At 50.8% G+C, this 15,201-nt stretch overlaps 1 protein-coding gene across 2 annotated transcripts in view; it reads left to right on the top strand.

The window, feature by feature from the left end:
- The window catches only part of GPSM1 (G protein signaling modulator 1), a 68,412-nt gene that overhangs the window by 12,777 nt on the left and 40,434 nt on the right, over positions 1-15,201 (top strand). For both annotated transcript variants that reach the window (XM_061476477.1, XM_061476478.1), the window contains 6 exons: positions 8,668-8,889; positions 9,397-9,532; positions 9,821-9,963; positions 11,459-11,582; positions 12,528-12,643; positions 12,912-13,067. In XM_061476477.1, the coding sequence (XP_061332461.1) occupies positions 8,668-8,889; positions 9,397-9,532; positions 9,821-9,963; positions 11,459-11,582; positions 12,528-12,643; positions 12,912-13,067 (897 nt within the window). The remainder of the gene's footprint in view (positions 1-8,667; positions 8,890-9,396; positions 9,533-9,820; positions 9,964-11,458; positions 11,583-12,527; positions 12,644-12,911; positions 13,068-15,201) is intronic.

Raw genomic sequence — 15,201 nt, 5'->3', positions numbered from 1 at the left:
GACAGGCAGAGGTGGCTTCCTTTGGCTGGGCTTGACCATGGTCCAGCCCCTGGTGCTGCTGGGACTTGGCAGCATCTTTTCAATAGGCAGTTGTTTTCCTGCTGCAAGTCAGTGCTCCAGGGCTGGAGCAATTGGCAGGTTGAGAGAGGAAGGAGAAGGGGGGGCTGGAGCTGGAGGGGATTCCAGGCAGCCTCAGCTGAGGAAGGACTTGGGCCTGTGAGCTCTGCGTTTCTGGGAAGACAAGGCTTGCTTTCATTTGGCTTCAGGGACATAGCCTGGGTGTGCAGGGAAGGAAACCTCCTCATGCCCCTCAGCCTGTGCAGTGGCACAGCACAAGTGGAACAATTGTGCTGGGTGGCACCTGTGGAGCTGAGGCTGATCCTGCTGGCAGGACTGGGGGAGGCTGTGATGCCTCAATGAACCCCTATATAAAAGTGGGTAACAAAAGTTGAGTAACATAAAAAGGGATAATAAATCATCTGTTTTCATTGTATAGCTGTTGACTATATGTTTTTCTAATGTATATAGTAACTGTAACCCAATGTAGCAGCAGCACTATATGCTGATTTAAATCCAGCATATATTGAGAGGATGTATTGACCTAATTGCTGAAGTAATGTCATAATGAAAAGCCATTCAGACTGCACGTCCTCTCCTGCCCTCTGGTTTCTGAAGTAACTGAAGGAAATAGCACTTCTGGTGAAATCATCCCGAGGGGGTTGTTTCATCGCAGTGTGATGGATTAATTTCATTGAAGGCACTGTACAAGACAGCAAAATTCTCTTGGAAAAACTCAGGAAGTTTCCATGGTTTTGCTGAGCTCATTTGAAGCATCCTCAGTGACAAAATATGAGCTCCTAAACCTCTGCCCTGCTGCAGGAGCTGCCTTGTTTGGTACTTTGTGTGGCAGATGTCAGATGTTAGAGCTGTTGCTTTGACTGTGGTCTGCAGGTACGGGGGTGAGGCAGGTACTGCCAGCATGGGCTGAGCATCCTCATTTGCCCGTCGTCCCCCCCCCCCCCGGGATGGAGAGAGCATCCTCAGCCAGGAGCATGGTTAATCCAGCAGCACTTGGCAAACCAGCACTGCTGACCTTTGTGCTCCTGTCCCTGTAGCTCAAATGGTGGCGGTTGGGTTTGTACCCTGCTGATGTGCCATGCAAAGAGATGATGCTCAGCCTCTTCAGAAGGTTTAATTCTCACTCCTCTCGAAAGTGAGCTCTCCTGCACAGTTCCCCTTGAGAGGCATTTGATCTGTTCATATGTTCAGCGGATATGTTTTTAATAATTTCATTTGGGAGTCAGCATATGTTTTAATGAATTAATTTTCAAATTGGTGTCTCCATCATACTTTTCTTAGACCCTGAAAGTATTTGCAGCTTATAATTTAAGTGCTTTGAAACTGGGCAGCAAGTGAAACTGTTAACCAGGATGATTCACATTTGCACCTCAATCCCATCTGAGCTTCCTCAGCTGCTGTAAATTAATTACATCCCACCAGGATCCTTTGATATTTGAGTAATTTTGGAGCACCAAGGCTTAAATTTGTGCCTGTTGTTTTTTCGAGGTTTCACTCCTCATATGACAGAAAAATTTCATTGTGTTCCCTGTGCTTGCTCTGGGTTAAGCTGTATTTTGGGAAGGATTTGGTACATGGGTTCAAGATAATTACCAGTGTATGACGTATTGAGAGCCCAATCCTTCCAGGTGTAGAGCCACTTCTGGAAGTCAGAGTATCTTAATCTCCTGGAGTTGAGGCATCGCTTTGGCCACGGATCAGAGCCATGGAGGTAAGTCATGGTCAGTCAGTGAGTGGTGTGCAGCCCCAGGTTGCTGTGAGCAGGGAGTGCCGTGCATGACTTCTGCTTCCAAGCAGGCAATGGGGAGTTTGAATCTGAATTTCCAACAATAATGCAGCTTGTTGGAGCCATTATGAATTGAAATGGGGTCTTATTCAGCTCTGCTAATAAGAGGGTAAATGCAACTAAATACAGCTGTCTTCCTCGCTGCCATTTGGTATTTATTAGCAAATATGCAGTGGAATTGAATTCCTTGTAAGTACTGCGCAGCTAATGGCAGATAGCAATTAACTGAAATGACTACTCTTGAACGCTGATGCTGCCATCAGTGAGTGGAAGAGGAAGTCTGGAGCCATCCCACAGACCCAGCAACTTCCAAAACTCCCTGTAGTTTTCCCCTCTGGATTCTGTTTCATACCCTTATCAAAAGACTGCAGTGAAAATAGGTTCATCTTGGTACACCCTGGTGATTCTGGAAGGGGGATACATCTCAGCTTGATCGCAATCTTTAAGGATGTGCTGGCAGTTAATTATTTAAATGCATTTTTAGTTAAGCCCGTGAATAGACAGTTACACTGAGCACCTGGCAAATGTGATCCTTTTCTGGCTGGCAAAAAGTGTGTAACTGCCCCTGTCATCAGTGCTCTGAAATTTGTATGCAATTCAACCAGGTTGCAAGTAAGATAAGTAAAACCTGTTCCTTCATTAATTCGTATCAACAGGTACACTAAGGATTTGGGGATTTTTACTACTGTTGGTGGTTTTGGTGTTGGGTTTGTGTTTTTTTTCCTGCTGTTTCTCCTGTCTAAAAGCTTTGGGTTTTATTCCTGGCTTTAGAACTACAGGAGCTCTGAGTTTTGAGTTTTGCAATTGCCTTCATTAATATGAATCAAATACCTGTGTGTGTATAAATAGATATGTATGTGTATTTTTTAAAGGCAGCTTCACCTGGTCTCTTGCCCTGTGAGGCTTCCAATATTTAAGGCAGCAGACAACTGTCTCCTGGCTCTGTCTTGACATGATTATTTTCCGTGTAGCTTGATGGATTTGCTGTCAGCAGGGTAAGTGCTGTGAGCACGGCAGCCCTGAGCGGGTGAGAGGGAGGGCTGGAATAAGATGGATTTAAATTCTGGACGCTGTACAGTCTGCTCTGTCTCTGCCTGCTTGGAGCAGACTGGGGCGGAGGTGCAGAGCTGAGAGGTGGGATGGTGCTGTGTCCTTCTCTGCTTCTGTGGCCATATCTCCTGGCTGCAGGAGCTACGGCAGCGCCGAGCTTTGGGTCAATGCATGGCCCACAGTCCTGCTGAAGACACTCTGTCCTGTTGTTCTCCAGCCAAGGAAGGGAGGGCAGTGTGATGGAGTCCATGCAGTGTTGTTATCTTGGACTATTTGGCAAGAGAAACACAAGATGTGGGTTAGAGCTGGGTGTTGGGAGGTCTGACTAGTTCTAAGCTTCGGAACACAGGTTATGAGTAGTGTTCTACCTCTGGGGACCTGTATCATCCCACAGGTCCTGATAATTGTGCTGTTTTGACAGCAGTCACAGACATCATTGTAAATGGCATTGATAAGACCTCACACTCCTGGCTTTGGTTCTCACTTGGCAGTGTTCTTGTCATCCCCAGTGCTCCTGGGACCCGTACTGTCTCCTCTGTATTGCTGTGTTGCTTGAGAATGTTTGATGTGTACAAGTCGTTTTGCCTGTGCAGCTTTTGTAAAGGAATGCTTCTGCTCTTTCATGCTCCTAGCTAGCTTGCCAGGCAGCCAAGTGGCAATCTGTGATAGAGATCATCATTAGCTGCTATCTGACAGTGGTGAATGACCCTGGGAAATCTTGCTGTTAAAGGCAATACCTGCTCTTCCTGTTCTCTCTTTCCACCTTCACATCAGTTATCCTTTAAAGAAGTTAAAGAGGAGGGAGGGTGGCCCTGCTCTTTGTTGAGCTGGGAAGTGATTTCCTCATCCCTGTCACCACACAGTGGAAGGTCACCCTTTTCTGCCTTATGAGTGTCAGAAGCAACATCCATTCCTGGGCTTGAAATTCTCAGCTGTCACATTGATGGGAGCCGAGTGATGTGCCAGCATTATGCCACTCCGTTGTTCCTCCAGCAGAGCCCTGTGCAGATTGCCAACTCATCTGTGACCAAACACTGGGTTTCTTTGGTCTCTTTCTGCTTATAAGAAATTGTTCTTTTGCTGTGGACCTGGAGTCTGGGATGTGACTTCTGGGAATACTTGGATGGAATCCTGCCGATCTGGAGGAACACACAAATCTGTGTGTGGTGTGCGCTGATTTAGGGCAAGGCTTGTGAACAGGGGCTACTTCAAGTGAGCTTCTCCCCTCCCCAGGTCTCTGCCCAAAACCCTCAGTCAGGGATGTCCTGTGCTGTCAGCAAAAGGTTGAACGTGGTGGGAGAATTGCGTAAGCAAGCCCCAGCATCTAAGCTGTGGAAAAGCAGCTCATGTTCTGCAGTGTCTCTTCTGAACCACACCATATGGCCAAGCCCAGCACCTTCAGCTTGTCAGCAGTCATTTGCTGGCTCAGGAGGGCCTGAATCTTCTTTTCTGGTATTAAGACGTGAATAGTACATACTTGCTGAGGTCGTGCAGGCCCAGGCATGCTGCAAGCCTGTCAGCAGGGGAGGAGGGTAATATCTGGGGGGTAGAAGGCTGTGCATCATGGATGGGGATGGTTTGGAGCCCATTTAAATGGGCAGAGATGTGCTCCATGGGATCCATCTTCTGCTCTTCTCCAGTGTGAGAACTGCTCCGATCATTTCTGGAACTTGCAAAGCTTCCCGGGTGGCAGACGGATGAGACCCCTTCGGAGCCTGCCAAGCCAAGGGGTGCTCCTGCCCCAAAGCGGCCCTCTTTTGGAGGAACCCTTGGCTCTGCGCCTGACAAAGAGACAAATTCTTTCTACTCTTGTGTCTAAGAGGCACCAACAGGAATAGCTGGTGCGACCCCAGAGGCAAAGTGTTTTGGGAAGAGCAATTCAGAAAGGTGGGAGCTGCCTTGTACCATCTCATGGGCTCTTCTAGGGCCCTTTTCCTTTGAGCAGTACAGAAAGTGAGTGAACCAAGACACTCTTGTTCCTGGATTTCAGCTGTGGACTCTCCTATCTGCTGCCTGAAGCCAACCTGAAGACAAAGGACATTGTATTTCTTAAAGGAAAGACATTGCTTTCTCTAGATCTCTGGAAAGAAGAGCAATGCTCCTTTCTCCTTTCAGTGACAGCAGAGACAAAAAACACCCCAGATAAGCACAGCTCAAGATTCCAGTAACTTACTGGTAAGGTTGCCCCTGTGGTTGGAGTGAAGGCTGGAGCGCAGTGCGCGCTGTACGGACGTGGGAATGCCATCAGCATCTTTAAAACCCCAGATCCTGCCTGTGAACTTCAGGGAGAGACCTGTCTGCAAGATTGTGCCAAGCAGACCCCAGTCCCGCTGCCTCCTGCTGCCGGTGGGGCTGGAGCTCTGGGTCTATGTCCAGAAAATGCGCAACCTGCAGAAGAAGAGGTGGGTGAGGGCTCAGGTGTTGCTGTGGGGAGGAACCGGGGCTGCAGCTGGAGTCTGTTAGTGCTGGGTTTCTCCTATTGTCAGTGGTTTTCCCTTTGTCAGTCTGTCAAGGTGGGTCAGGTTGGCTCCATTGAACAGCAAATTCCTATAGTCACCTTTCTAGTCTTTTCTGATGGACAGTGGAGCTGTGGCCTTTGGAAGCTGTTGTATGTGGAGTGATTCAGTGTGCCCGAGCTTGTTCATTGACCTTTAGTTGGTTCCTTTGCCCTCGGCGCTGTGTTTCTGCTTGCTTTTAAGCCTGCAGCGACTGAGCTGCACGCAGAGCTGCTTCCCCAAACCAGCCCTGGCTGTGGGGCCCCGAGGATGTGGGAAGGGCAGGTGGGGTTTAGGAGTGGGTTGTGTTTCTATTAATAACTGCTGTCCTGCAGCCTTGTCCCTTCCCGTGGCAGCAACATGATGCGGAGGAAAAGCCTCCTCTCCCTTCCCCTTGCTTGTGTCGGTCCCGGCCTGAGCACTGATGTTAATCAGATCAGGCGGGTGCTCTGCAGGGCAGCCCGTGCAAGGACAAGCAGGCTGTAGCTAAAGGCTGTGTCACTGGGAGGGCATGCCACTGTCCTGTGCTGAGCAGCTACTGTGGGAGCACCAGGAGAGCACCCAGAGAGCGGGTGTGAAACTGTGTGAGTGTATTGGAATGCGGCCCCAGGGCACAGATTTCACTTCTGGTGGGTGCCACTGGCAAACATGGCCTGAGGGAGATGCCACCCTTGGAGGTGGAGCTGGGTTCTGTTGCTGAAGGGTTTTCTGTGTTGGGGGGACGGGAACCCTCACTTCAAGCTATCCAAATCACGCATTTGGTTGGAGCTAGTCTGCAATGCTAAGTCAGGGAAAATGGTCTTCAGCTCAGTTTTCAGCCTGTTTACAGGTGGTGAGCTCAGTTTCTTAAAGAGAACCTGGATATTGGGAAGAGTTTTGCTTGTGTTGAAATTTGAACTGGTTGAGATTTGCTTCTGTGTGCCATCCTCTGACTGGAATCCACAGTTAATTCCTGGGACAGTGGCTCTTTCGTGCACCTCAGCTGCCTGAATTTAATCTTGCTGATGTGAGTACAAGGTGTTCCTCGTCTGTCTTCGGTTCCAGTCAGCAGAGATTTGTCAGTACCTGATTATGACACTGGATAACCCCTCAAACCATGAATGTGTCTAGGGACTGATGGCGCTTTGGTATCGCCCCCAAGTGGGTCCCTCTAATTCAACATGCTGTAGCAGAAGCTCATTCTTACTAACCTCCATGTGGTCTGCCAAGAGGATCAGCAGAGAGTTGAACAGTTTTAGTACTGACAGTCCGAACATTTCTATTTCCCCTATGAAACAGAAGCTGAGGGACTGGTGCTGCACTGGCACCGTGAGCAGCCTCTTTGTGCAAGTGAAATAGTCACCCAAATGGGGCTTTGCAGTGAGCTTGAAATCAGATATTTGTGGAGGAGTTTGAGGTGGGAGCCCAGATGAGCTGCCTCAGTCCTGTTCTCCCTTGTGTGCCTCCGTGGTTTTGGGGACACATGAACAGTGAGACATGAGAGGTCACCAGGGTGTTCGGAGGGAGAGTCCCAAACCAGCTCTTTCACCATTTTGATGTTCATTGTTCTGTTGTTTGGACAGTCCCTGTGGGTTGTCCTGCTCTGGAGGATGCCATTTGGCTACCAAGCGTTGGGTGTTTGGAGCCATACGGAGCCAGCTCAGCAGGCAGGTTGCCAGACGAATAGGATTGGATTTTAGGCAGTTTATGCACTGCTCACAGAGGAACTGGCTTTGTTTCCTGGCAGCCGAGAAAACGCCATCCTTCCTGTTTGTAGGAAAAATATATCGGGAATTGGCATTTCATATGTGCATCTCCCCGTGCCCCTTGGCAACAGGCAGAGGCAATGCTGGCTGTGGGCTTGGCCAGAAGGTGCTGGAGCACAGCCCTGGAGCAGGAGGAGCTCTGCCCTCAAGTCAGTGGGCACAGGATGTGTGTGGGGGCACAGTGGCAAGTTGCCCCCTCAGGGAGAGGAGCCAGAGCAGCACAGGGTGCCCTGGCTTGGCCAGCACACCTCAGCCTTGGTCTACAGAGACCCTGGCTGCAGGGGCTGGGCTCGTCACAAGGGTGGTGTGGGGGGAAGCATCTTCTAGGGCTCAGCAGGAACCTGCTATGGGAGCTGCCAGCTGGGCTGCTGCTACCCCAGTGACAATGAGCAAGTTGTTCTTTTGCTGTGGGTACCACAGTCACGCTTCCTGCAAGTGCTCTTCGGCTGAGAACAGAGGAGCCACCTTTGGACGCTATCTTCTGCCTGTCCCTTGCTTTGCTGACTGGACAAGTGAGCTGTGATTCCCCTGAGCAGATGTCCACCTTTGGCCGGGAGGGTTTTTGCCTTTTAAAAATCCATTGAGCAGAAATGAAAAAGCCAAACAGAGCCAAGAGAAGTGTGAGCAGAGGAGCAGGAGCATGCTGTGTCCATCTGCCTCGTGAAGGGGCTGGCTTTGCAGCAGCTCTCAAACACGTGCTCTGCCCCCTCTGAGAACTTTGGGTATGTGTGGTCTAGCGGGGACAGCTGGCACTTGGAGAGCGCTTGGAGCACTCGGAGGAGCACGATTCCCTTCTCTTGAAGCAGCATCCCTGGTCTCACTCCTCTGCTGGCTCACACTGTGCTTACACTGACAGCACAGCATGTGCCATTGCCAAAGGTGCTGAGAAACACGAGGGAGGGAAGCTGGGCTGGAGGCTGATGTGCAGCGTGCCTGTGGAAAAAGTGACAGCAGGAGAGGTAATGAGAAGCAGACAAGGAGCGCTGGAGGCTGCTCAGGAATCCTGCACGGTCCAGGGTTTCCTCTGGTATCCAAGAAAAATGCGTTATGCCTTGGCTGCCCTCTCTGTTACCCCGGGAAGGTGGAGCAGGCATGGACAGTCTGGGTACGTGGCTTCTGCAAATGCCATGTTGCTCTTGTCATGTGTGTGCATCTTGAGAGCCACAAGCTCTGAGTTTCTTGTTCAGATTTACTGGGAACCCAGGGGCTGCCTCTGGCCACTTGCAGATGTGCTCTGTGAATCTGGATGTGTCTCATGCCTCCTAGGCTGGTTTTTCAGGGGGGATGAATGCCCACTGTGTCCACTGGAAGCTGGTGGCTACAGCACCGAGGTTTGCAAGCTGCCCATCCCTGAGTTGGTGTCACCCAAGTTCTATTTAACCTGGGGTTTGGGGCTGAAGGCAGAGATGCAGCTGTGGGTTTGTTCTCCTGATGCAGTGAAGGACACCATTGCATACAGTGTGGGGCACAGCAGGCCAGCTCCTCTAGAACTGATGGTTCTTGCTTTTGGCAGAATGGAGGCATCCTGCCTGGAGCTGGCCCTGGAAGGAGAGCGCTTGTGCAAGGCTGGGGACTTCAAGGCTGGGGCAGCCTTCTTTGAAGCAGCGGTGCAGGTGGGGACAGAGGACCTGAAGACTCTCAGTGCCATCTACAGCCAGCTGGGCAATGCCTATTTCTACCTAAAGGAGTACTCCAAAGCTCTGGAATACCATAAACACGACCTTACCCTGGCCAGGTAAGTGTGTCAGCAGCAATTCATCCTCGATTACATACTCATCTGTGGGGTCTGAGCCCAGCAGCCTGAGGGAATCTGCCCCAGAAATAAGCATCCAAAACTAGCTCTGAAGCATGGGGTGAATGTCCTTTGGAGAACTTGGGAGGCAACTGGAATGGGTCAGCCACCTTCAGAGCAGGGAGGTGGAGACAGGGATGTGGATGTAAGGATGTGGAGCAAGAGCCGGGCAATGTCCAGTTCTCCTATCCCCAGGTACTCATTGTAAGTACACCTGAAGTCATGAGAGCAGTTCACCTCAACCAGCAAAACTGGGAACAAGGATCTGTCTTCAAAATAGAGGGAGCCTGTATGAAGCACTCCAGCCAGGTGGATGTGCTGGGAGCTGCTGGATGTGGTGTACGTGCCATGCAGTGCTTGGGGCAGCTTCAATTCTGCTCCAACAGGTGGTGAATAAAAGGTTTTGAGCTCTGTAACACCTCATCCTTCCTCCCATCACCTTCCATGTAGAACCATTGGGGACCGCATTGGAGAAGCCAAAGCAAGTGGCAACCTTGGGAACACACTGAAAATACTTGGGCAGTTTGAGGAAGCTGTCGTTTGTTGCCAGAGACACTTGGACATTTCTCAGGAGCAGGGAGACAAGGTAATGTGTTCATGGCATCCAACAGGAAATATTCCCTAGCTCTAAAAATACCTGCCTGCGAGTCAGTAAATGTGATAAGGTGAAGGTGGGCTTTGGGAGGAGGTGGAGTGTAAAGCTCTTCCTTCTGGCTGCCAACACAGGTCTCATGCTGCTCACAGCAACAGCTGCCATGACAGTGAAGATGGGAAAGGAAAATGTGGCTTTGACCATCTCTGCCCAGCAATGGAAAAGTCCATATTGGGATGTGAAGTGTAATACCTTGCTGCTCCCTCTTCTTCCTCCCTTTAGGTAGGTGAAGCCAGAGCACTCTATAATATAGGAAATGTTTACCATGCAAAGGGAAAGCACTTATCTTGGAACATGGCCCAAGACCCAGGCTACCTGCCTCAAGAAGTCAAGGAGACTCTACAGAAAGCTTCAGAATATTATGAGTAAGTATTTAAGCTTGGCCAGCCCTCTCCCCTGAAGGGAACAAGGCTGTTGAGGCATCAGTGATTGCTGACATACACACAGGTACTCTGTGGTTCAGCTTCTCCTGCTCAGATCATAATCTGCAGCTGTGGTGCCCCTGTTCTGCTGACAGCTTTCGGATTCCCTGAGCTCTGATAACCACTGGGCTGATGAGAGCTGCAGGGGTGCAAGATGACAGCTTTTGCTGAGTCCTGTTGGAAGTATTTCTCATGGGGGGGATTTGTTTCCTGGGCCACTGAGGATGCGGGAGCTCTGGAAGATGTTTGCTGCAAAGAATGAATCTGTGGGCTCAGCACTGTTAAAAATCCGGCAGCTGAATGGGATTGTTTGTAGTGAATGAGGAAGATTCCCCTGAGATGCCAAGTTAAAATGGCAAATTCATCTCGAGAAAGGTGAGAGAGGATGCAGGCTTTTATAGAACTAGAGCTGAAATTCACCCTGGCATTGCTTTGCTAAAACCCACTGTAGTTTTTAAGTATGATCATGCAATTAAGTTCAGCAGTCTGCTCCCGCTCCCAGCTGTTTGGAAGCTACACTATCGGCTCCTGTAGCCCCTGCTGCTCTCTGCTGGCCTTGATGAGAATGGATCCCTGGGCGTCTCCATCACTGGGACCACAAAAACCCAGGGAAAGAGGCTTTCGCTTGCAGTCCTGCTTGTCCTTGTCGTGGATCTGTAGTTTATCTTGCTTGTACCACCCTTCACTTTCCTAAACAGTCTAAGATCAGCCTGTCCCACGCAGGAAAGTTGTCAGCAGACTTCTGGGCAAATGTTTTTCTCCTCCTACTTCAGAGTTTTGCTTCAATAACGCTGGGGGTTTAGGAGCCTTTTTAGGTGGAGTGACAAGATCTCATATCTGAGGATGTGATAGTGCCTATATATAACTCGCCATCCTTTTTCCTGAGAATGGTGCATGTAGCACAGGCAGTGGGTAGATTTGTGCTGGCTGAGAGCTCTGTGTGTGCTGTATGTGTAAAGGGTGGAAAAAACAAGGTAAAAAAATTGCTGGGATGCTCCGTGAACAGAGCCCTGGCATGGGACTGGATCTTGCCTCTCTCCCCAGATTTGTCCATGTCCTGCTGTAGGTAATCTCCTTCCTCCTGTGTTCCTGGTTCTCCCCTGCACAGTGAGGTGGTTCTTTCTTAGTTAAGGTGGGATTCTGTCAGCCCGTGTGTGTGTGAGCACTTGTGAGTGCCTGGACACAGCCACAGATTGTGTGAGGTTGGGGGAACAGCAGGGACTTGCACCACTGGATCTACACAAGCTCCTGGAGCTGCAGCTGCTGTGGATCACCAGACCTTCACCTGCCAAGGGGTGGCTGTGCACAGGATGGGCAGCTGGGGAGGGGAAATGCCTTCTCCAGGGTTAGCTCTCCTTTATGGTGTGGGTTTCTCTGCTGTGTCTCCTGCAGAGATTTGCCTGTTCTCACCAGATCTTACTGCTCTGGTTTCTTTCAGGAGGAACCTGTCCCTGGTGAAGGAGCTGGGGGACAGAGCTGCCCAGGGCCGTGCTTATGGCAACCTTGGCAACACCCAGTACTTGCTTGGCAACTTCAGTGAAGCTATAGCCTTCCACAAGGAGGTAGGATACTGCTGTGCCTTCTCCCTGGGTCCAGGGGCTGTGACTGGATGTAAGAGAGAGGCTTTTCTTCTCATCACAGCCCAGGAAGTTCTGCATGTACCTCTGGGTCTGGCCCTGTTGCACTAACTCTCTGAGTAACACCTTAGGCCAGTCACCATTAGCACCTGATGAGCAGCTTGAGGGAAGGGTGCTGTTGGCTTGGAAACCAGAGGAGGTACCCAAGGGCAAGTTGCAGCTGGGCCTGGCAAAGCTTTTCTGCTCTTAATTTGTATCCTCCTAGATTTTAATAAATGCAAGCCATGAATTTAATTAAGCTGCTGGAAGAGCAATTGATCAGGAATAAATGATGCTTGTAGAACATAACTCTGTAAAGCTTTGCAGAAGGGGGAGCTGACACAGTCCTTGCCCCAATTCAAATGCAGTTCAGCTCCTATTTCAGTTTCCTTGCAGTGGAGGGTGCTCAGCAACTTGGAATGTCAGCCCTGTCACAGCTCTTGTGATTCTTAAATGCTGGAGACAGCAGCCAGCAGCCCTGTGGCAGAAGGGGCCTGGAGAAGGGCAGGAAAACTCTAGTTTGGGACCTGCTTGTTAGTCTGATCAACCACATCCCTTCGCAGCTTGACCTACAGCTCTCTGCTCTGTTTATTCACCCGTTGAAGTATGTGTGTGGCACATTTTGCATTTTAGCTAGAGAGATGTGTATGGGCCAGGCTGGAGTAGGACTTAGAGGAGGATGTGATATTGCTACTGCTTTTCAAAAGGCCCTTTCTGATGCTGGATTGCACAAGAGGAAGCCTTCCTGCTGCATCCAGCCCCAGCAGCGTGTGCACCGCTACCTTGGTGGGTGGGAGCCTTGCAAGCCACGATTAATCTCCCAGCAATGTTGCTGTGTAACAGAAACCTGGTAGTGTCCAGCCTGTCCTCAGCAACCTGTGTCTGCTGCAGCGCCTCGCTATTGCCAAGGAGTTTGGGGACAAGGCAGCCGAGAGGAGAGCGTACAGCAACCTGGGCAACGCACACATCTTCCTTGGGAGGTTCGACATCTCTGCCGAGTACTACAAGTAAGCGACGGGCTGAGGCAGGCTTGGGGCACACGTCCCCTGGAAATCTTGACCTGTTGCAGTGAATTCACAGGCTCGGGGGGATGTGACAAGGGACCTGGAGGCCAATGGCATATGTGTGCTTAGCAGTGATGAGTAATGCAGCCTCTTGATACCAGTGTGTGACAGGCACCTCAATGCAGTACATGCTAAAGTGGTGACTTTCCTGTCACGTTGCAAAGGTGCCCTTCAGTAACCAGGTCTCTTCATCCCCACTTGTTCCATGTAGGAAAACACTCCAGCTCTCCAGACAACTCAAAGACCAAGCAGTAGAAGCTCAGGCATGCTACAGTCTTGGAAACACATACACACTGCTTCAAGACTATGAAAGAGCCATCGAGTACCATCTAAAACACCTGGTGATAGCGCAGGAACTGGGAGACAGGTAAAGAACTGCCCCAGGGGATGGTGCCTCTGCCCTGGTGGGTTCAGAGCACTGACCATTCCCTGTCCATGGCACTGTTCTGCTGCTGGGGTTAAACAGCAGTGATGTGTACTCTTGAAAGTCGTTAGAAATCTCTCAGAACCCAGGCCTCAGTCCCATCATCTGTGGAAAAGTACCATGATTGACACCTCTGTCATTCCAACCTGGAGATTGTGCCCTGAGCGCTTTGTCTGCGTGGGCTGAGCGAGGTTTCTAGTAAGAGGTAGCTGAAGAAAATGCATTGTATTTGGTGCTTTGTCACGTGGCTACTGCTGCTTTATCCCAAAAGGGCCCTAGAAGCTTCTTCAAGCACACAAGAATGTATGTTTCTCAGGAACTGCCTGCTTGGGGCACATATACCTGTCACTTCCTCCTCCTCCTCCGGGGTGAGGCTGGAAACTTCCATGTAGAAACGAATGATGTTACATAGAGCCAGTGGAGATGATATATTTTGCTTCTTGACTTCACAGAATCCCATGACCTTAAAGCTCATCCAGTTCCAACCCCTGCCTGGGCAGGGATACCTTCCACTAGAGCAGGGTGCTCCAAGCCCTCATCCCTTCTTCTGGCCTCATTCCTTCTTCTTTAGGAGGTTTGGCCTTTTTTAACTCTTTCCTTTTTAAAGTACATATTTCTGAGAGGTTGATTCCTTCCTCCTCGATGTTCTCTGTAACCCTGGAGCCTTCTTGCAGCTGAAGTGACTTAGCAGCCCCGTGTTCAGTGTTCCTGCTGATGGCCCTCAGGAAGCCCTGGGTGTCCTCCACTAGATGGAGCAGAGACATTACGATGGGAGATGAGTGGCACTACCCAGGATCTCTATCTGAGGCAGAATCTGCTCGGAGAAGGTCTAATCCCACCCTAGGGTGAATCATGCTGTGGGGGTGCAGGCCTGTGGGCTCCTGCATTCCTGGGAACACACCCTGTGAGCAGAAGGTATTGAACGGGCTGACAAGAGGAACGTTTAAATGCTGATGAACCCGCCCAAAGCCCTGCCAAGGGAGCTGCAGAGCTGCAGTCATGCTGAGCCGCCCCCTGCGCCCCCAGTGCTTTTTTTATCCCTTGCCCCCCACATCTGCTCCCCTGCAGGGCTCAGCACGCTCCCAGCAGCAAACAGATGCTGAAAGCTGCTCCAGAGAGAGCCGGAGCCTGGCTGGGGCTGGGGGCTGCAGGGTCCACATTCACCTGCTTTCCCTGCAGGCAGGCAGCAGCCCTGGGGCCGGTGTAAATAGGTCGATATTTGGTGCTCTTGCAGGCACTTTGTGCATGCATCTTGGGTGATGCGGTGCTGGTGCTCAGCAGGAGCGTTGCATGCTGCAGTGTTCTCTCCTTGCCTTGTTCTTGCTAGCTTAGCTCTGGGCTGCTGTTGAACAAAAGGGCTGGAGGAGGCTCAGGAGAGACATTATTACAGCCTTCCAATACCTAAAGGGGCTACAAGAAACCTGGAGAGAGGGGCTTTGGACAAGGGCCTGTAGGGACAGGCCAAGGGGAATGGCTTTAACCTGCCAGAGGGGAGACTGAGATGAGCTCTGAGGCAGAAGCTCTTCCCTGTGAGGGTGCTGAGGCGCTGGCACAGGGTGCCCAGAGAAGCTGTGGCTGCCCCATCCCTGGCAGTGCTCAAGGCCAGGTTGGACACAGGGACTTGGAGCAAGCTGCTCTAGTGGAAGGGGTCCCTGCCCATGGCAGGGGTTGGAGCTGGATGAGCTTTAAGTTCTCTTCCAACCCAGTCCAGGCTGGGATTTGATGTTGCACATCCCCTTGATGCATTGTGCATCTCTGGAGGGGAATCTGCACTGTGAGCTGGAAGCTGGACAGGAGCTGTGGCTTCTGCTTTCAGGGTGGTGCTCACAAATGAAGCCAAACGTCCTGGGCTCTTCCTCCCCTGCTTAGATTTTGCTACTGTGGATGCAAGCCTGCTTCTGAGGCTACTGCTCATCCCCTGCTCTTACTGACCTCAGCATAAGAGGAGTTGAAGGTGTACAGTGCGTTTCATGTTCCTTGGTAGAACCTTTCCATGGGTGAAAGCATAGCTCGGAGCTGGCCTGGCTGTCAGTGCTCTCGGAGGAGGCCCCGAAAGGGCTGCTGGGTTCTGCCTAGC

Source organism: Pezoporus flaviventris, unplaced genomic scaffold (assembly GCF_033815535.1).
Source record: "Pezoporus flaviventris isolate CSIRO_AGI_PZ_B2104156 unplaced genomic scaffold, CSIRO_AGI_Pfla_v1 ptg000097l, whole genome shotgun sequence".
NCBI classification, from domain to species: Eukaryota; Metazoa; Chordata; class Aves; order Psittaciformes; family Psittacidae; genus Pezoporus; species Pezoporus flaviventris.
This window is presented reverse-complemented; position numbering and strand designations above follow the sequence as displayed.